Here is a 24375-nt window from a genome sequence, read left to right on the forward strand (position 1 = left end):
ATATATATATATATATATATATATATATATATATATATATATATATATATATATATATATATATGTATGTATATAAATGAAGCTTTGTGTAACATTCGATAGATCAGTTCGAGATATCGTGCGGACAGACAGAACTGATAATTTTACTGTTCCCTAAGTGATAGGCTTTACTTTCAGCCTATTACAATTGTAAATTCGGTATATGCCCTATCTTGGAAGAAAGAAATGAATATTCCGGCATATTGCAGTAAATGTTTCTTTGGTATGTTTGATTCTAATTTTTAATAATTTGTTTAGTGGGTAAAAAAATAAAAATAAATATTCTACACAAATTATATCGCCACATTTGAATTAGAGTCCATGCAAAGTCCAAACAATATTAACACATTCTTATGTTATGGTCAGTAGAAATTTAAAAGATTCTATTATTCTCTCTGTCAATACTCACTAATCAATTTTACCTATAAATAATGAGCCAGCTCTGTGATTAACTGACTCTTGATGTTTAGAGAATAGCTCTCAAAATATCACGCCAGCCTAGTCACTTATATACTTTCGGCCAATACCAGTTTCACGAATGTAATTGTTGTGGCTCAACTGTGTAATTGTCTGAGCGCTATTAAAGTATAATTTTGTATACGTCATAATACAAACAATCAACAACTGTGACTTGCTAGTTATCAACTAAAATTACAACAAAAATATTCCATTTATTGAAATTCATTTTAAGAATAAACTCCATAGACTGTCATAAGGCAAAATAAAATAGACACTCAAGGACTTAAACATAAAAGGAATAAAATTATATAATCGACCCCAATGTTCGTTTTTGTATTATTATGCAATTTGTTTCCAAAAGCACCTGACAAGAAATCCCAAAATAACTTTTATAAATATTTTAAATTACTATATATTCGATCATAAGAAACAGTTTCTTAATGTTTTCGCATATTTATTTTATTCCAAAGTCTAATCTTTCTTTCGATAAAATCCAACTAAATTTTAATCTTAAAATTTAATTTCTAATTTCAGCTAGTAACAGAAGGTTTCAATCGTGAATAGGGTTCTTCGAACTTCTCCAAACAATAATGCAGGCACTGTTTGTCCTTTTGAAATAACTCCAGAAATCAATGTGTGTTGCCTTGCCTGAACCTTCGTGAGACCGGTCCAATTACAGCAGAAAATTAATATTGTACGTAGTTACGCGTCCCGTCTCTCAGGGCTTTCATTGTTCAAGCAACACTCTATAGAATCTGTTGATACCACCATTTTACCTGTTTAAACGACTTGTATGATCAAAACAGTACCGTATTATCACAATGTATATAAATTGACACTAAACCGAAATTGAAATATTTGTAACTGATATCATTCTGAAGATATTTGCACTATAAAGTTTAACAGAGCATACATTTGGCAATGTACTAGATATTACAGGCCCATGCGCATTGACCAAGAAATAAATATCTAATCTTTTACTCTACTACACCGAACCGGTAACTGGTTATATTCTACCTTATCCCAGTTGGGTTCCTATCAATATGCGTTATGAGGTGTTGTATTTTATTTCCAACAGCGAATAGCCATTTGAACCGAATACTAAACTTACAAAAAAGATGTTTAAGGGCACTGTACAGAAATGAGTTTGCACATAAGTGACAATCAATTCTACTAGCATTATAGTTTAAAGGGACAACTAAAATCAAAAGGATTGTATCTATTTAAAATTTTGCAGATATGTTTTGAAAGCAAACAATTTAAAGAAGCCCTGGACAGAAACCATAACACTACAAATTTCCTAAGTACAAAATACACACACCTAGGACAGACTATGGGGACATGCTACAAGAATATACAGTAATCTATTTAATCAACTGCCTAGTGGAATAGAAAATTTACCAAATCTAAAGAAGTTTAAATGGGCAGCATACACTTGGTACAACGAGGCCTCTGTGTCAATTATAAAGCCAAAACTAGCCATTTGCAGGTGTCTTAGGAATAGGCCTAGCCTGGCTCAATCTCCAATAGCCTGCCCCCAACATTCCATTACACTGCACAGCCCTTGAAACTATTGTCATTACACCTATTCACTCTCACTATACTAGACTATTGTTTATTCACACTACTTTACCCACTGACCACGAAAAAACTACTAAATCTACTTCACTCAGTGAACAAACAAAATATAAACATAACCGAAAAACAAAACATAACCTAACTACACACGATTAGCAGAAACTGTTTCGACCTGACGAGACTATTGTACACGATTGGAAACAGACAAAGAGGAACAAAAACAGACATGCATGCACGCATTTTATAACACTGCACTAGTAATAATTATTTTGGAATATCAAACCACGTTGATGTAATTTATATTGTTTTTGTTAAGTAATTGTTATATTATTTTATTGTTATTGTTATATTAAGTTCTAACCGCATTCATACAATTTCCAAATATAAATAGAAACATGATACCTGCCCTAAACCGCAAATTAATAATCATTAGTATTTTCATTTAGTGAATTGATTTAAGCGATACAACTTATCAAAGACATTAATAACAGTAGAAGTAGAACAGTAGAAGTAATGAAATATCGCTCGACCTCGCAGGCAAGTTTTTTATGTAACTTGGCGAGACCGAAATGTATATAAAAATGTGATTGAATAAATAAATAACTACATTTTACACAGGTGAACAAAGAAGGGCATGAACTCACTTCAATTGTAGTGATCATAAGTGTAATGTATAATCAGTTAAGTACATTATTGGTAACGTGAAAACTAGAAATGAAAATTAATAATTATTACTTTATAATTTCATATACAATACTTATTACTCTTATTTTTTATATCTCTTCGTAATTAGTCGTTAAATTCATTAAATTATTTGGAAATATTTTACTGGTTAAAAGAAAACACAGTCACAAATCTATTACAAAACAAGCAAAGAAAGAAAAACTAATATTTTTCTGGCTATATTTTACGTCCACAAAAATGTGTTATATTCTTATATTTAATAATGTTTCTATGAAAATTGTGTCACAGTAATGGTAACAAAATTTTTATTTTGATGATTTGTTTCATTAAATTTTAATTTTTTATGTAATTTTTTAATTACACAAGACTACATATTCAAACTAACACTGATACAATAAAACATTTTTAGATCTTTGCACTAATAATTACAATTTAAATTGCATATTTTATTTTGCAAATCAAACCATTTCCCTTGTTTTAGTTGCCTATTACTCAAAAGGTACGCCTCACTTAATCGTGTAACACATTTATAAGACATTTGATTGAACATGCCACATGATTGAATCTAATTAAGTATTTTGTGTATTAATTGGAGTATGATGCGTTTTTAGTCTCCATAATGGTTAACCATAATTCTTATGTAAAGATGTTCACTTAATAATAAAAAAATGTATCGAGCAGTAATGGGTTATAGTGGTTAAGCAAATACTCATTCCATCAGTCTTACTAGTTATTTATTTGCATGGGTATGTGTCAAAGGAGTGTTCGGTCTGTGTCTAATATAAAGAAGGTTAAAAAGAATTTGAAAGATTTCTATTAATTCTAAAATCCGTAATTACATGTTTATAATTACCCATTACGAAGTTTCATTGGCTGAGCATTTTGCAGGCCTCTTCTAACATATCATGCCGAAAGTATGTTTCAGTATGTGTGCCTGTCTGTCTGTAAACAAGATAACTTTCAAATGATTTTATTTCAATGGTTAACATTTTCAAAATCTGCACTACTACTTGTATATCAGTGAAAATGTTAAACTTTGGTCAAATTGGGCCATGATTTCGTCTGCTGTAGATCGAATGCCAAGCAATCGGGCTTGTTAGTACTGTATGTCTTACCGAAGATCACATAATGTGAATTAATACTCAACACAATATTATCGTAACAGTATTTAGGTGCGTAATAGTTTGATTCTTTTGTAAATTCTCAATGCAAATTATTAAATCCTGAACTTTCAAATACTCAGTTGTTAGCTATTTCATTATTGATAGGTAAATTGTGTGTTTAGTAATTATAAAGTAATGTAATCCTTAAGTAGTGCAGTAATTCCTACTTCTGTATTTATTAACCTAATCTCAATATAAAAACATGAGTAAGATTTATTCTATAAAATACATGTTGTATTTAAAACCTCAAATATTTTAATACAATAAATGTATTGATGAGTGAGAAATGAGGTTAATTACAAGCAACCATGAAATAAAACTTATACGTTAAGTTTTATCAATACTTTTGAAGTTCGTCAAATATGATCAAATATGAAGAGTTATTTATAAAGCATAAGAATAAGTAGAATGTTACAGCTTATATATTTTAAATGCAAACTGCAAAGAGTTAATTAAATTAAGTAATTTCATTAAGTGAAACAAATTTCAAATGTATATATTGGGAAGTAACTGGAAAGTTAAGTATATAAAAGATGCTTTCCACTTTGACTTCATAAATATTGCATTAACCCACAAAGTTGCTTTGATGGAGTTTATTTTCATACCTTTTTCTTGAGTTCTTTATAACTTGTTCATCTATAATTAAGTAGTTATATAAAACACTTCAAATGTTTTCAAAAGGCTGTGATTTCTCGAATGATCTATCATGTTTCAACTATTTAACTCTTATCTTATATTCTGCAATATTATGATTTGACTAACAATGTAATTTTACACCGTGAAGAGCAGGTTCTAAGACTATCTGATTTGCATAGATGGGTGTTATGTTAATGACAAAAATGGGATTGTTTATAGAACTTTCAGTAGCAGTAATGAAAAATTAAAATAACGTATTTTTATATTGGCGCCTAGCATATCAGTCCGGTATTATTACTTAATTAAAATGAAATATTCAATGTAAATTAACCAAAATTGTAGTAAGCGTTAAATAAAGAAGAAAACTTAACACAGAAAAAGTTGTGGTGGCTTTAGAGCTTTATATTTACACCCAGAATTAAAAAAGTGATATCTGATCAAATACTCCACTTGCATTATGTATATGTTTGAAACACGCATGTTATGAAGAATACATTTCGTCTGAGTTATTTTACGGTGTTCTATTCTGGGCTTAGCCTAGCGCCGACTGATTTCCATAGTGTAATTACTGTCTTATGTATCTATGGATTCTGCATAGACTGGTATAAGTATATTTATTAAACAATCTACTAAAGAACGGTTACTAAACCCCTCTTGAATCAAACAAGTTAAAACTATAATGCAAGATAAATGTCCTAAAAGCTTACCTAGCGTTTCATCATCAACCGGTAAGAGATAGTCCGCTAAGTGGCCAGTCACTATATAAGAACTCTAATATAAATATTAAAACGTTTTTAAAACAAAATTGTGATTTGTTTGCACATTTTCTGTACTTAAGTAGACACAGAGTTCATTTAAATCTGCAAAGATGTGCACATAGAAAACTGCATTATACAGTGACAAACATCTATTTATTTTTAGGTGACAGATGGTAACAGCCTCTTTTCAAATCGCTATATGACGCATAGACAACCCGTTTGAGTATATGCTATTATTCGAATTCAAGGTGTTAGATCTTCGCAAAGTTAAGTTAATTTGGTAGTAAGAAGTAAATCTAAGGCTTTAGGTTGAATCCTGGTAGTCAGTAAAACTCTACATTGGACCATTCATCAGAAAAGATGTAGTATATTTGGCTGGTATTAAAGATTGTGTGAGCTATTCCCTTAATGGAATATAGCATGCTGATTATTAGGAAATCCTCTAAATTTATTACCACATTAAAGATTCACCGATTTATCTCATTTCTAGTATGAGCGAAACCCATCACTTAAGATGTTGGAAATATTTTATGTCTGTTCTGTCTGTTTTCTATCCCTTTGTTTGTAAATTCGCACAATCTCTAAAAAAACAAAATCAAGTACGTGCTTGAACCTTTACATAAAGCTTTATTTCCGCATGATCAACATTGATTTCTATGGTGGTGCTTGATACAACATGAAATTTGCTGAGAGTTGACAAATATCTTTAAATTGATCCTATGGTTAACCATGATGGCAACAAGGATACGGCGGATTAAATAATTCTGTACACAAACTGCATTCTATAATACGAGAATTTAACAAGAGATTTTATTTCAGCGCACTCTTACGTTGTAGCAAACTTCTTTTAGCTCGTTGGATTATTTGAACATTGCTATGAAACTTACCCTACCGAACAAAACTTTGATTGTATTATGTAGCAAGAGATCTCTGTTATTTAATCCTCTTTTTTCATCCTATATTTTGCATGAAACATCATTTCTACATAGACAAGAATGTGTTAAATGATAGTACAAGTCCGTCATAGAATTTGGCCATACGTAATTTTTGTGCTAAACAAAAACTGTATGTACTGTATGATAGTCTCTCAGTATATTTGCTCGCAGGACATTATAAATGTTGCATGCAATCTCAGAGAAACCTGTTACGCTACACATAGTGTTGCGTACTCCTACGTTGTATAATTGTGATATATTTTTCAAAACTTCCTCACTTTCCTCAAAGTAAATCACTATATAAGCAGTGTACTGCTCCTCACAAAATCAATACTAACTGGAAGCAGCCAAACAACGAGCGTTACTCATTGGAGAAGGGCCAACGACACCAAAGATCAAGTGTAGGATTCGCGCTCTCCAGACGCCCTTTATACATGCTCCATACGGCCACTCTTGGCAGCCAATCTGCTCTGCTCCTGGAAATTGTTTTGTTTGCATTAACCTCTCACAGAAGCGATGGATCACTCTTCACTGTACATAGGACAGTCAAAGACTGATCACTTGATCTGATAATTCTACAACTTTTTCCTTCCTATATTTATTGTAAATGGAGAATCGCTTTTAAAAAGAGGATATATAATGTTAATCCAACACATTTAAAGTAAAGTTAAATATTAATCAAAATATAGTACTCTTCCTGTACTTACATTTAATAGTAGTTTTATTTATTCAGATTCATAACTGTACAACAATTAGGAAAATAACCAATACCGTCATCCATTGTAAATTTATTGAAACTTTTTTGTACAAGGTTTTATGATTAAGAGTAATGTTACATACAAAGTAAATAATACTCAATTTATAATTTATAATAAATTTTAGCGCCTGTATATTTATATTTTTCAGATTTGGGTATATTTATATTTATATACAGACAGCTTTTTAATATTGTTTTGAATTTAGAAACTAAGTAAGATAATGTAAGTTGTAATATTCTTCTATATTAGATATAAATAGGTTTAAATTCGTGTATTAACATATAGTATATAAAGAATTTGTCAGTAGATCTAAAGTTAAATGGTTTTTATGCCTATAGAGTAAACTTGAATTCGGCTTCCGCAGGAAGTAAAGACATCCTTTTCCGGCTTGTAGCTTATACACAAAACATCCCGTGGATCTGTTTTTGTGCCAACGAGTTATAAAAAGCACCAAAGTACAGTAGAGTTGTAGTGTGTTTACAATGCCCATTATCTTGAATAGCTCAAACATAAGTAAAGGTGTAGGTCAGAAAAAATTGAAATACATGTTCTATATTATAAAGCGAAGGGCCATTTTATTTTATTGCCCTCTTAAGTGGAAAAATTGCAAGAATGATATTTTTGTTTTGTTTTAATGGTGTCAGTTTTTTCTTTCTAACACATGTTTGTTTTTTTGGAAAAGAATCAATCAATGTGAGATTTGCTATAACATTTCTTTTCTCCTCAGAATTAGCTGCAGTTCTACTGACACATTGACAGATCTCACTCGCCCCCATTGTTGACCAACTTCGTGATTAACTGACTTAACTCTTGATGTTTGGATAGCGGTTCTCGAGATATCCTGTCAGCTGAGTCATTTGTTTACTTCTAGTCGATGCCAGATTGTGAGGTTCAATTCTGTAATATCTAAAGATGGATTTTAAAGTCATGAAAAGAAGTTGAGACATTTTAGTATTCTAATTAAAACTTATTTCTATTAGCTGGTAGAAAAGTTAAAATTACTAGAAACTTAACTCACAGGGAGTTCATAAAAGGGTATTATAACTTTCTGTAGGTAATAGTATTCAAAAAACAAATGTTATATAAATATAGGTCGAGAAACGTATCATTTAGCAGCTAGCCACTAATTTGTATTTTTTTATTAAATAACCATAGCTCATAGTATTTAAAACTTGATCTATCTTTCAGTGTAATAAAAATGGATTTTAGAATAAGTATAATTCTTATATTTTGAAGTATTTTGCTTTCTAGATACGTAACAGCGAAGATGTTATTGCTTTTAACAAAAAAACATCTTAAAACTTTTCCAATTTAAGAGGCACCGATATTTTTAAAGCCATTACATTAATATCGAAATTAAAAAAAACATGTTTTAATAAAACGTTTTCATTGGTAGGACTGCTTTGCAGGATATATTTAAACAACTAGGATTTAGGGGATTTTATACGAGCGTTTATTGTCAATTTATGACATTATTATCAGCAATAAAACCAATTTGATAAGTCTATATTATTTAAAAGTAAAGAATACAAATTAATTATCCTATTTACAAAAAATACATTTACTTTAAGTGAAGAACACGAAAGGTATACCAGCGATTACTCACCTAAAACATTAACCCTCCATTGCTCCCAGTTGACACACCGGTCACGATCGAGCTATACACTATACGGTTTATCGCTGACGGTTTACTACGCACCGAACTAAGTGCAGACTATTGAATTTTTTACTTCATATTTTAGGAAAGGTTGAAAATACCCTCCTTCTTTACGAAATTCACGCGTGTGATTCGTTGTACCATATGTTTCAGCTGGAAGTATGTTATCTATGTGTTAAATACAATCACACATAATTTTAATTCATTAAAGAAATAACAAAGTATTGAAATACTGAAACATGAATACCGTTTATAGTTGTAAAAAAATCTTTTGAAATTCCATATAGTATCTACTTCGGCGTCTATATATAATGTATTATAACATAGGTTCGAGTCAGCTAGAAAATACGGATTCTTTTGTAATCAATCGTGTTGCTATGGTACCATATATTACAAATGTCTCTGAACGACTCACGTTTGGTATCTAATTAGAAGGATTACAGCCTACTGATGAACGCAGTTTTCGTTCAGCTAATCACAATCGTCTAATTGTCCCAGCGCAGCGAAGCCTATCTATCACTCAAGAGCCTGGGATATTTTAATATAAGTCTATGTTCCTCTAGTTGTTCATACAATATATCAATTTTGGATGAAGCTTTAATTTTATATAGGCAACTTTGACTTTAATAGAGGTACATGTCACCCCATGGGATTAGAGCAACGAGAAATATTAGATAAAAGAAATTTATAAACAAAGTCAATATGATTATATGAGATTGTAATACGTGGTTCATCAACACGTGTAGCCTAACTACCCCAATACGTATTTGAAATTTTTAGGTAACGTGGACTAAAATTGTGTAGACTTTTAGTATTTTAAAACTGCTGTCAAACCCATCTTAACGAAACATAATGTGAAGGATTGTATCATGTGGAAAAATGTCATCTTTAGATGTAAAATTTAAAACAAAACTTCATTTTTGCATGGAAAATAAAGAATTATATGATAGTGCATGACCAGACTTTGTGCAACATTGCAGTCTGTCACTCGGTAGTATGACAAAATTCTGCAGGACATCTGAAAGATGAAATGAGCTATTGACCTGCAATGTTGCATACAACCTTAACTAAGCCTGTTGTATAACACGTGTTTACATTAGACAAATTGATTCTTCACGGATTTTTCATTTTTGGCCTACTACAACTTTTGATAATTTATCTGGTAACATTTCTTGTTTTTAGTAATCATGTATATATATATATATATATATATATATATATATATATATATATATATATATATATATACATAAGCCATTGGCCAAACATGCTGCTGAGCACAAAAAAGACAAAATTGAAGAATGTTATAACCTTAAAGGAATTAATAAGGTCTTCCTTGTCATGAAGAAAATTTAAATAGATTAAAATTAAAAAATCTGGAACAAGCACATCAATTACTTTTAAAATCAAAATACCCAAATGGTCTAAATTTAAGATAATTTTAACTTTTCCAAATTTCCATCTGTGCCATTAATGATTATATCAGCTGGGTTTTTGAATGTTTTAGTTGCGTATTTACATTTTTGGTTATTTTATTTGTTGTGTTTCTTGTTTCTTGTTTTCTTCATTTATATTATGCTTCCTGAAGAGGGGGGTATTAAATCCCACGAAATATATAGAAGCCTTGTAATCTTTGTTTTTCATTTCAATAAGTGAAATAGTACAACAGCCACTTGGTGATCAACCATCGTCAACACGAAGCCTTTGAAGTTTACATGGAACTATTCTGATGTTATAATAACTTTTTTTTAGATTTAGACATTTTCTTAGAATCAGGCTACATCAAAACAAAATTGCATGTTAAAACAACAAACACAATGAACTATCTAAATTTTTCAAGTTGCCATCCAATATATATAAAAAAGTCTATTCCAAAAAGTTTATCTATACGAGCCAAGAAGCTATGCAGCAATGATATAGACTTCCTAAATTACATTGAAAAAATTAAGCAACACTTTTAAACATTTAAACTACCCAGACAAAATTTTAAAAAAATCAAATAAACAAACCAAAACATCCAGCAAGCTTCAATTATAAAACACAACCAAAGTTTATTACACAGTTTTTTCCTGGACTACACAAAATTAACAGTATTATAAAAATTGGCCATAATGTCCTACTTTCCTCTCCAGATACCCAAACTTTTATGGCTAAAGCACCTAGAGTAATATTTCGAAAAACCTCCAAATTTGAAAAAACAAACTAGTCCAACCTAAACTACCTAAATTACACCAACCAGTTACTAATAGATGTGAACCGTGCAACAAACCACGTTGCGGTTCTTGCAAAATTATGAAAAACTCTAGGAAATTCAAAAGTAACGTAACATGTTTAACTTATCCCATCATTGGCAAATTAAACTTTGACTCTAAGAATGTAATTTACCAAAATTAAATTGTAAATTTTGTGACAAACAGTACATTGGACAAACATCTAACCACCTTAGAGTCAGAATAACAGGGCACAGATTTGATATTTTCCATAAAGACAAGGAGAAGCCATTGGCCAAACATGCTGCTGAGCACAAAAAAGACAAAATTGAAGAATGTTATAACCTTAGAGGAATTAATAAGGTCTTCCCTTGTCATGAAGAAAATTTAAAATAGATTAAAATTTAAAAATCTGGAACAAGCACATCAATTACTTTTAAAATCAAAATACCCAAATGGTCTAAATTTAAGATAATTTTAACTTTTCCAAATTTCCATCTGTGCCATTAATGATATATCAGCTGGGTTTTTGAATGTTTTAGTTGCGTATTTACATTTTTGGTTATTTTATTTGTTGTGTTTCTTGTTTCTTGTTTTCTTCAATTTATATTATGCTTCCTGAAAGAGGTGGGTATTAAATCCCACGAAATATATAGAAGCCTTGTAATCTTTGTTTTTCATTTCAATAAGTGAAATAGTACAACAGCCACTTGGTGATCAACCATCGTCAACACGAAGCCTTTTGGTAACAAGTCTCTCTTCTACACTTCTTATACACTAGTGTTTATTTTCCGTTAAAAGCTCTCAATTTGTTTATCAAAATGAATACGCATACTAGCAAAAAACATTTAATGAAACAGTTCAAATATCATTCATTAAAAATTGTTAAAATTAAACTGTCATGTTATGTTCATTGGCACTTTATTGTCTTTCGGCCTAACCCTCCAGGTCTCAGTCCTAAAATTTCCTTACTCTGGTCTACCACCTGCTATGCACGAAGCTGTTAAAATTTTAGCTATCAAGACAAGTTTTGAACTTTCTAAAATTAGTATTGAAAGCATATAAATCCATGGCAGAAAACCATGGTACAGACATTAAGAATACCAATGGTCTATTATCCCAATATGATAGTGATTCTCTTCATAATGACATTAATAATATAGTACGAAAGCTACAGAGTTTTATGACTAAAAAAACTGAAAAACTTTCAAATAAGTTGTTAAAAATCTGTAGAAAAACTATAAATAATGGTGAGGAAATACCCACTAAATGGAAATGCTTCAGTGACACCGATTCTAATAATGTTATACCACCCTTATATGATGGAACAAATTCTTGTGTTGAACAATCACCAAACACAAATTTAGACCCCATTATTGAAAAAGTAGCCAAACAAGATACCAATAATGCCAGTGATCTTCTTGAATCGTTGCATTGAAAATATATCTGACTATCAACCTAACAAAGAGATGAACTTCAAGTTCTTTCAAAAGGTCTCACGTTTTGTCCTAACTCCAAAATTTAATCAAATAAGCCTAATAAACGACGCTCTTACCTTTTCCCGGGAATTAAGACTAAAAATTTTTCTTCAGCAAACAACAAAACATTTGTAATGATGAAATTCTTCCTTGCTTGAATAGGTTCAAACAAAAATCGGATTGGGAACCTCCCCCCTCTCCTGCAGATCACCCAATTGAACAGTTTATTAACATTGTATTGTCTAATTTGTCAAATCCGGAATTTCAAAACTCTTTAAATAAGAAGAATAACTTATCCCAAAATGAAATTCGAGCCATTAAATCACTGAAAAAAATTCGCAATATAATCATTCTCCCGGCTGATAAAGGAAGTAAGATTGTTATTTTAAATTTAAAAGATTACATTGAAGAAGCTAGGCCTACCACACAGTTATCTGATACAAATACATACAAGCCTCTGGAGGAAGATCCTACAGATAAATTTAACGAAGTTATCAAAAACTACCTCAAAGATTATGGTCCCAATCAAGGCTGGTCTTCAAAGAATATTGAATTATTAAGTCCAAAATGGCCCCGAACACCAATATTTTATACACTCCCAAAAAATCCATAAACCCATTCGTCCTCCACCTGGTAGACCTATTGTTTCTAGCTATGGGAGTCCAACAGAAAGAATTTCAGCTTATATTGATGATCAACTGCAACCTTTTGTAAAATCATTACCATCCTATATAAAAAATTCTACTGACTTCATTGATAAAATTACTACTGTTAAACAACCAATTCCTGAAAATTCAATTCTAGTAACAGTAGATGTAAATTCTCTATACACGAACATACACATAAAGAGGGGTCTGCAGGCTGTAGAGAGTGTTCTAGACGCTAGAAAAAATAATGTTATTCCATCGACAACTTTTTGATTAATTTAATGCAATTCGTCCTTACAATGAACAATTTTAAATTTAACGACAAAAATTATCTACAAATTTCGGGTACAGCTATGGGCACCAGGATGGCTCCCTCATATGCTAACCTATTCATGGGCGAATTCGAGAAGAAATTTCTAGCCTCACAAAATCTTCAACCATTAAAATGGGTACGGTTTCATCGATGATATATTTTTCATATGGCATCATGGATTGGAATCTTTGCAAGAATTTTTGAAGAATCTTCAAGAGTTCTCCTCCTTTGAAGTTTACATGGAACTATTCTGATGTTATAATAACTTTTTTAGATTTAGACATTTTCTTAGAATCAGGCTACATCAAAACAAAATTGCATGTTAAAACACAACAAACACAATGAACTATCTAAATTTTTCAAGTTGCCATCCAATATATATAAAAAAAGTCTATTCCAAAAAGTTTATCTATACGAGCCAAGAAGCTATGCAGCAATGATATAGACTTCCTAAATTACATTGGAAAAATTAAGCAACACTTTTAAACATTTAAACTACCCAGACAAAATTTTAAAAAATCAAATAAACAAACCAAAACATCCAGCAAGCTTCAATTATAAAACACAACCAAAGTTTATTACACAGTTTTTTCCTGGACTACACAAAATTAACAGTATTATAAAAATTGGCCATAATGTCCTACTTTCCTCTCCAGATACCCAAACTTTTATGGCTAAAGCACCTAGAGTAATATTTCGAAAAACCTCCAAATTTGAAAAACAAACTAGTCCAACCTAAACTACCTAAATTACACCAACCAGTTACTAATAGATGTGAACCGTGCAACAAACCACGTTGCGGTTCTTGCAAAATTATGAAAAACTCTAGGAAATTCAAAAGTAACGTAACATGTTTAACTTATCCCATCATTGGCAAATTAAACTTTGACTCTAAGAATGTAATTTACCAAATTAATTGTAAATTTTGTGACAAAACAGTACATTGGACAAACATCTAACCACCTTAGAGTCAGAATAACAGGGCACAGATTTGATATTTTCCATAAAGACAAGGAGAAGCCATTGGCCAAACATGCTGCTGAGCACAAAAAAGACAAAATTGAAGAATGTTATATAACCTTAGAGGAATTAATAAGGTCTTCCCTTGTCATGAAGAAAATTTAAATAGATTAAAATTTAAAAATCTGGAACAAGCACATCAATTACTTTTAAAATCAAAATACCCAAATGGTCTAAATTTAAGATAATTTTTTAACTTTTCCAAATTTCCATCTGTGCCATTAATGATATATCAGCTGGGTTTTTGAATGTTTTTAGTTGCGTATTTACATTTTTTGGTTATTTTATTTGTTGTGTTTCTTGTTTCTTGTTTTCTTCATTTATATTATGTTTCCTGAAGATGTGGGTATTAAATCCACGAAATATATAGAAGCCTTGTAATCTTTGTTTTTTCATTTCAATAAGTGAAATAGTATATATATATAATAATTTTTAGGGCTTCACATTTGGGTTTGCATTATTTCCCGTATTAAGAAAATATATAATTAATAGTGGCTTGCAGCTGCAATCGCTACTTCAGGGCATTTAGAAACTCTCTGATAATATCGTAGGAATTTCTTCTACGTATGAAGAAAAAAAACACAAAATGAACATGGGTCAGAAATTTGTAGTTTATCGTTTGTCTGTTTGTAAGGGATTTTGTATTTTATTTTTTAGTTGGGAAACCAGAGAAGATAACAAATCTGGAATTTGCCTGAATTAATGTAAGTGAAGTATCAGACGTAAAGAAAATAGATATTCTATTACTAACTCGTTTTTCAATATGACGAACGATTGGGGGTTTTAAAGCTTAATACCATATAAACTAATAAGATAAGGTTTTTAAAGAACAGTGGATGTTGCTCAATTTAAATACAAACTTTTTGACTCCTACAAATAAACAACAGTCAGTAAATAGTATATTTATAGGGGGGGGGGGATGTAATGCACATCACTTGGTTGATGATTTTATAGACAAGTTAACAATGGCAATTTTGACGTGCAAACGAATATATATTATTTCGTGAAAGAAATGCCAATATCTTTGTAATTAAATTTTTGACAATGTATTATTTTTTGAACATTTTTATAATCTTACTAGCTATTACGTTATTTAGGTTTAGTAACTGCAATTGTCCGCCCACTTGAAACGATATAGGATAATATAATATTATTTAACCTCTTTTATTAAATTTATCTACGGCCTAATTTCAACGATAGAGAGCTTTGTCCATTAATGTAATGACATTATTATCAATTATGAGTACTATATATATCACATACCGGCGGATTCGCCTGCAATTTCTATGCAAATTTCCGTGTATTGGTTCGAATAGCCGCTACGATTTAAGTAACACTTGAATTATTTTATATTAATGTAGAGGAATTCCAAAGTCGAAGTTCATAGCTTTCTTAGTGAAAGCACCTGTGATGTTATACGATAGGGTCCTCTCATATTTTTAAACGAATTAGTCGTGTACATGTAACATTTTAGTGTTCATGATGAAGAGGACCATAAGTAAATGAAAAATAAGAGTAATTCTTAATTCATGGATTGGAATTCTAGTTGACATTAATTATATTTCTAATGCAAATTTGGGGTTTTGTGTTTTGCCCCGTGAAACAATATAAATATAAATATATAAAATGTTGTTATGAGGTTGGATTCAAAACTGAACAGTTTTCCAAATTGTATAGATATAGATATTGTAATTAAAATTTAAAATCAACATCAATAATACTTACACGAATACTTATATTATGCACTTGTCATTCATATGTAAAGATGATAAGTGATACTGCAAATTGAATGTTCTTGCTTCCCGTTATCATATAATTGTGCACAAAATCATACTATTTCCTCTGACCAGTCTAGGAATTATAATAACTATTTTTGAAACCTAAAAACCTAATCAGGATTGTATACCTCATCAGAGAGAAATGGATGCAATGTCTCCTCGAAGATTTTCTGTCATAAAAAGTGTATTAATTGGCTCATGTGATTTCGAGGGCCTTGTGTTCCACTTGCTATAATCACCTACCCACTGAGCTCGTTTCTTTCCTTAAATTATATTCAAGGAGCGGACGGTTTATTAAATAAAGCTAATGCGCATTCCCTCCATTTTTAGTCCTTCAGCTACTGTAAATATGTTGTCACATAATTTTTAAGGACTACATTAACTACATTTAATACGTTACATGTACACAGGCCCAATTTAGTTCATTAATTACAATCCAGAATAAATTAATTGGTGGACCTTGTTACCATCATGGTTTAAATAAAAGTGTTGGTATTATTGTTATAACAATAATATTAGGGTAAATTTTGATGAAAATTACAAAACCGGATAAAATAATTATGAACTAATGTAAAGATTTGGTTTATTGGTATATAAAGAATATTAAACAAGTTAGTAACATTTTATAATACTTTGTAATTGTTAGCAAATAACGAAACGACATTCTATAAAATGGTTTTACGTAACATTAAGTTTTGTTAGACTTAATGTTACGTAAGATGACTTGAAACTGTGAGGACTTCTCGAGACGACTCAGTGTCTTGTTACATTCAATAAAGTCTGGCAAAGTAGCTGGAACTTGATAGTCCCTCGAGAACTTTGGAACCTTCCAGGCAAGAGACAACCTAAGAGGTAGAATATGTCACAGGGACACTCAGAAAATGCACAACTTGTTTTCCTCTTTTAGTTTAATCAGTACTGAAGACGAATTGATCTAATTTTTGACCAAATATATTAAAATTTTTCAGAAACAAGCACATATTAAAAAAAATTTTATTCTGTTACTTTTAAGTAAAATTAAAGTTATATTTCGGGAAATATTCTGGTAACTGGCTGGTTGATAATCAGTTACACTCAGTGGGTAACTAAATTTATCATCGATAAAGAATTCCATTAACAAACAGTATTTTTTTTATTTTTTATACCTTGTGTTTGTGTTTTTACTTGTACAGTTAGCACTTCTAGAAATTAAAAATATTGTTTAAATAGGTAAAATAAAAAATCGTAGTTTAAACCTTCACCTTCAGGAATCTCGAACAAGTTCATAAATAAAAAAGTAAATAAATCACTATATGTATATGAATATTATATGCACATTTATAACGTAGTAAAGAGAACGAGTAGGGCTGAGTGTGTAACCCAGTAAACTATATAGATAATTTTGGGATCGTGCTTTGATAGCAATCTGGTGTATGTAGGCGACGCAGCAAGAAAGTTCCCTTAGTAAATTAAGTCCAGGCAACAAGTGAATATTGCTTGTGCCGAGTAGGATAATTAGATTACCCGACTCTGTGAATTGCCGTGAGCAGATGTACTAAGGTCACCACACCCCTACAGTCTCCACGTCTTCAGCTTAGCTGGGGAGCTGAAATTATACGAGACGTAATTTACTCGTATAATTGATGAAACTAAGCTTAACATCCTCATTCTTTTATTTAATTAACGGCGGTTTTTCTATATTTGCAAGCTTTTAGATGATTTAGATCATATCAAGATGACAATTAGAACCAAACGTTGAATTATGTTATAATTTTTCCATTAAATAGTTAAGAGTTACTTAAATAAAAAAATAAATAGTGTTCAATACCAAACATGGGAGAATTAATAACTCACATTCTTTTGGTTCTTTGCTGGTGCTCATTTTCAAAATAAAAGAAACTAATATTTTAATTTAAGATGCTCATAGTATGCGTTATAATTATCGCATTATGATTAAAAAAATCACAGCTGATACTTTAGTTGCTGTATTCATTCTTCAAAGGTGATCAGCAAATATAATGTCTTATAGAAGTTATTGAAATCTGGAAATGAAGACTTAAAAATATAGCAATCAACAAGTGTTCATCAGTTTTGAATTTCAGTATTGGATACTCGTCATCGAGTACGTTATTTGTACAAAGGCATACAATACTTATACCAAAAGTATAAAGGAAAGCCTGCATACATGCTTTTTGACGCTCGCAACCAATCATCAAATGATAGTGGTAAGCAGGACTGTTTCTTCCTGGTGATTCAATTTGAGACCTTCTAGTATTTACATTTTAAACATCAATAAGACATTGAAGATTAATATCCTGTTTGTTTTTTTTTTGTCTTCAAGTCGTGGAACTTAGCAAATAAATCATGGACATTATCTTCCCAAACACATATTTTGCACCTGAAAAAGCAAGCACGTTACTTGTATTGTAATAATGGCAGTAAGTAGGATAGGCTAATATGTATTACCATTTACTTTAAACGAGCATGTTAGCTGTATTATTACAATCAAGATAATAAATTAGATAGGTAACAATAAATTAGATAGGTGGGCTAATTAATCTTGAGGTTATTATACAAAGAGACTACGTTGCCAATATTATTTTTAACCACTAGTCTTGCTAGCTACTTATTTTGATGTTGTGTTACAATTAACAATCTTCAGAACAATCTTAAACTATTAATAAACTAAAAACGATATTACTGTATAGTATAATACAGTTGTTTAAAACTCACTGCTTTGTAATAATAAAACACACTTACCCACAATCAAATAAGGGACTTTTTCGGGCATTCCCTTTGGTTTTCACAGGCCTTTCCTTTTAAAACCACTCATTAATTTATTTCGCTTGTAACCACTTGCATCTTTATACTTCCTTTCAGAAAGATTGTTTATTTTGTACAGTGTCCATGTTGTTCACTTTCACTCGTAGCTAAAATAGTTTTAATTAAAGAAAAACCAAGAGATCATACATGCAAACGGCTAAAACCTAACCTCAAAACACGGCTAGAGAATTGAATGAATGTCTTAGGTGGATGTAGCAGCCAGCTGTTTTACATAGAGTAGTTTGTTAAAAGGGCAGCAAATATGCAATTGTAAAATCAAATTAAACATACTCTATATCTCTGACTGATGACTTCACTCAGATATGTGCGTCTTGTAATGTAGTTTATAAAATATTAAAACGTTATTTAGCCTAGGGAATGACTGATGCTTTTAAAAATTTCACTATATATATATATATATATATATATATATATATATATATATATATATATATAAATTAAATTTGTATAAGTGGCAACAGCCTAATTTAATTTCAATAAATATTGAATGGTCTTGAGATCATATGTTAGTTTGGTTATTTAAACACATATGTGAAAGAAAAAGCCAAATACAAAATAATTGAATCGTAAAAAGTAAGGGCTCTGTGGTGTAATGGTAGCACATTCACCAGGCAAGTGAGAGATCCGGGTTCGAGTCCCGGCGGAGCATGTACTTTTAGTGATTCTATGTTTATTGAAATAATATATATATACATACATATATATATATATATATATATATATATATATATATATATATATATATATATATTAGAATAATAAATCGTAAACTAAAACCCTTTTAAATTCTTTTATTTCAGACACGTGTTTCGGTATAAACCATCTTCAGTGTGAACATTAACCTCTAATTAAATTATAAACAAAACAAATAAATATACACCTGTCGACTATTTAAACAGATGTTAAACTTATATGACACAGTTGTAATTTTGATTAAGATTCTGTGTTTGATATTTTTTCAAAGATAGGATTTGTTTTATTTTTTAAATTGCTATTTAATATGTTGTGAGGATCTTTTTTATAATTTAGATAAATGTGTAATTCTTCTTTAGTGTTTAATTTTTCTCCTTTCCTTTCGATATCCAAAATTTCCATGTTCTTTTCAATATTTTTGTAGTTATGTCCAGTTTCTAATAAATGTTCAGCGAAATTTGATTTTATATAATATAGTTCATAATATAATATATATATATATATATATATATATATATATATGTTGGTATTAAATAGTACGTTTATACAAAACCCCTGAAACACATGTAACATGCACTTCATCACGATACACAGCTTTTCTAAGAGCATGTGACATGGGTATGTACAAATGTATGTCATAATTTGGCTCCAAGAATCTTTATAGATTAATTAATAGAACATTTAATATTTTTTGTAATATTTCAAATGCATCAATATAGGTAGTCTCTTTGTACAGATCAAGCCACGTTTTATTATTTTATTTTAAAATCACAGACATTGTAAGTTGTAGGTCGTTAAAATATTCAATTAAATAACCAAAATTTAATTTAAAAATCAAATGACCACTGTTTCATTTTGGAAATGTTGTATGTTAAATAAACTCAATTCTCAGGGTCCCATCATCGCTAAGACGTTTACGTGGCGTAAAGAAGGAGCCTCCAGGAATACGGAACACCTGGAGTAAAACAGGAAATGAGCTCAGCACCACTTCCTCTCTCTCTCTCTCTCTCTCTCTGCACATTATACATAAATAGGTTCTTGGAAAATTGAAGGGAAAATCCTCTAATGGTTCAAGAAAAACCATGAAATAACGTATTCAACTACACATTTCAAACTCAAAATGATTCAAACTTAGTGAGTTGTATCTTAAGTAATACAGTATCTCAAGCTAACTTGATTAAATGTAATAGTTTTGAATGATAGTAGGATAAATGGACATTTCCATTATAGATATAAATAAATATATATATATATATATATATATATATATATACATATATATATATATATATATATATATATATATATATAAAATATTTCAATAAATTATATAGGCAAGTGAGAGATCCGGGTTCGAGTCCCGGCGGAGCAAGTACTTTTTGCGATATAATGTTTATTGAAATTAATCACCACTTATACAAATTTAATGAATGTAAATAGAAGTCATTTGACAAAAAGTCTATAATTTAAATAATTTTACAACAGCCTTAAGCATCGGAATTAGCTTTCCTTCTAAATTTTTTTAAATGTCCACCTTTTCTTTACTGATATTTACGATCGGACTTTATTTTATTTTAGTGCGTGCCTGATATCTACGATGGACCACTTTATAGAATGTGTTTTCCCCTCATGACTCTATATATGCCATTAAAAATATATATTATAACAACTATCATATAGTAAAACCTTAAGACACAAACAAACATTACTGCATATAATAATTATTAATATTAAAATTTTTATTTTATTTTTACTATATTGATAAGAAGTATCAAGTAGTAGTAGTGAGTATATACCACTAGTATTCTTATATCTCTGGTAGTAAGTACAACGGTTGCTACAAATTTATATTGTATCCTGATATGATTAAAGCAATATTTACATCAGCACTAATGTCATTATTTAACTGAGCTTTCACTTAAACGAATGGTTGTGATGAATCACTTGATTTTAATAAATATTGTTATTACATTGTGTTCATTTGTGACTTTCAAAGATGCTTAATGAAATGTTTTAACTTTAATATAACCTAGGTGTACGTGTATTCAATACAAGTAAATGATAAAAGTACTAAATTTATTACTGTTATTAACGGGATATTTCTGTTTGTGAAAATTCTTAATTAAAAGTCATATTGGTACTTGTAAACACAGATAAAATTTTACAAATAATTGGCATGCCATGTTACGAAGTTATTTTGGATTAATATTTTATCCAGATGTCTCATACAGACAAATATTAGCAAACACTTCAAATTAAATGCACATAAAGCGATTCAATGTTTATTTGAATTAAATTAGGCTATTGCCACTTATACAAATTTTAGGAATATATATATATATATATATAATGTCATATATATATATATTATATATAGATGTTGGTTCGAGTGTGGTGTGTTGTTTGTAGCTCCAGTTCAGCAACATCGCTTGCTTCACTCTACATTTCCAACGCAATTAAACTACTTAATGTTTCTATCTTATTATGGAAAGCCATTTTCAGTCAACAAACACTTCTAGACCAAAAATATTTTAGTTAAACATAACTATATTAAATACATATCTAAATCTAAACATAACCGCCGATATTTGATGATAATTATTTTATATTGTTATAATAATGGTTATTTTAAGACATAAAGTGTTTACAAGTGGTGCAAGGGTCAATAGTCTGAACGTTACATGTATAAAAAATGGATAAACCTGTGTGAACAAAAAAATTTAAATCAAAATATTTTAATGCAAGATGTGGAGCTATATGTTGCCTTAATATCATTAGATAGGATAAACCGAACAGCACCGCATATAAACGTAGCAGTTACACCAGCGGTATCAGGAGACGATTTATTTATAGTCGAGCCAGTCATAGGTGACCAGTCCGCCATATATTGGTGTCAACCCTCTCTGCACCGCTGTCCACTGTGCAATCTTATAGTCGTGCGTAAAACACTACATTTCCTCATATTCAAAGAAATTATTTGAGCAGGTAATCTGAATATGTAGGTACTTTACGTAATTTAGAAAATTGTTATTCTGATTTGTGTAACATTCGTTACTATTTTTTTAAAGAGTAAGACTACTCACACATTAGACTTGATAACAGTAAACTAATAAACTTGCATAGAATTCCAGTTAACACAAAAAACGTTTACCTCTCTTTGGTATTGCAGTCTGAGCACGTTGCAGTGATATGGGAACGTATTAAGTAAACATATAGCAAGTACTGGACCGTATAATCTCTTTTGTTAATTACCGTAAACTATGCAAAATCAAATAAAAAATTGATCTAAAACTTTTGTTTAATTGTACAGGGTTTTAATTGCTGTATGTGTAATAAATATAAAAGGTCGGGGTAAGACTATACTGATGTAATTACATATTTATTTACATATATAATTACAAACAAATCTTTAAAAATTAAGTGTGTTGACTGTGGGGGCAGTTTTCACGGTTCGTGTGTGAATATGAGCCGTACCGATATTGACACCTTGAGTGCGGAGAACATGCCGTGGCGATGTGAACCGTGCGGGACCACTCGGCGTCAGAGCATGAGGCTGGAGTCTCAGGCCACCGACGGCACTCTGACCATCCAGGACATCATGAAGGTGCTGAACGACATCCGCACCGACCAGGCCAACTTCGTGAAGGACCTGAACACTTCGTACGAGTCACTCCAAGAACAACTTACTGCCAACACTGAAGCGATCAACAAGCAAGTTGAGAAAGTGAATGGCTGTATGGAGAAGTTTGAAGCCGTTATTGAAGAGAATCTGATACTAAAGAAAAAGGTCGAGGCTCTGGAGGTGCGACTGGAAGAAGCTGAACAGTACTCGAGACGGAATACTATAGAGATTCATGGGTTGCCATTTCCACAAAACAAAACAGAGACGCAAGAAGAAGTCATCGAGTTGGTAAAGAAGGTGGGCGAGGGTCTTGGCACAAACATCGACGAGTCCATGATCGACGCGTGTCACCGTCTGTCACGACGACCTATGGGGGACCGACCGCCGCCCGTAGTGGTGAAGTTCGTTCGTCGCATCGACAAGGACAGAGTGATGGAGAAGAGGCGTCAGAAACGGGAGTTCTCCACGAGACACATGGGCCTGGCGATGGACACCCCCGTGTACCTGAACGAGGCCATGTCCCCGGCGAGGAGGCGACTGTTCGCACTGGCGCGGGAGGCGAAGAAGACCAACAACTACCAGTTCCTGTGGAGCAGAAATGGCAAGATTTTTATGCGTAAAAAAACTGGTGATAGTGTTGTGTTAGTAACCTGCCAGGACGACCTAAACAAGCTTAAGTAGCCTTTTAGCTAGGATTACATGATAACTTGTGGTAAGTTTTTATTTCATTTTATGCGTTTTTGTTATTTTGAAGTTAAAACCAATTTTTATTTTAAATTTTAAAAAGTACTTTCTTATTTTATAAATGAATGTAAATAGTGTTATATCAGAGTTAATTGTTGATGAATCAAACCTGTTAGTAATCCATCAAAATATAAGAAGTCTTCGTAAAAATTTTGATTTATTTGTAGCGGAATTATTGGAGAAAAAATATTTACCTGACATTATTATACTTACAGAGATTTGGATATATGAATGTGAAAAAGGTATTTATGAGTTAAATAACTTTACTATGGCAGGTAGTTTTAATTATAGTTATAGGGCTGGTGGGGTGATAGTTTATGTTAAAAATAATGTATTTACTAACGTAAATTTTACAGGATTAGATATGGTAACAGCAGATG

At 30.9% G+C, this 24375-nt stretch overlaps 1 protein-coding gene across 1 annotated transcript; it reads left to right on the forward strand.

Annotated features, from left to right (window-relative positions):
• The first annotated feature begins 23092 nt into the window (after nucleotides 1-23092).
• On the forward strand, nucleotides 23093-23932 carry LOC124353418. Its single transcript, XM_046803260.1, has one exon. It carries the CDS (start codon nucleotides 23093-23095, stop codon nucleotides 23930-23932), a length of 840 nt encoding a protein of 279 aa, XP_046659216.1.
• Nucleotides 23933-24375: the final 443 nt, after the last annotated feature.

This window comes from Homalodisca vitripennis, chromosome 1 (assembly GCF_021130785.1).
Source record: "Homalodisca vitripennis isolate AUS2020 chromosome 1, UT_GWSS_2.1, whole genome shotgun sequence".
Lineage (NCBI taxonomy): Eukaryota > Metazoa > Arthropoda > Insecta > Hemiptera > Cicadellidae > Homalodisca > Homalodisca vitripennis.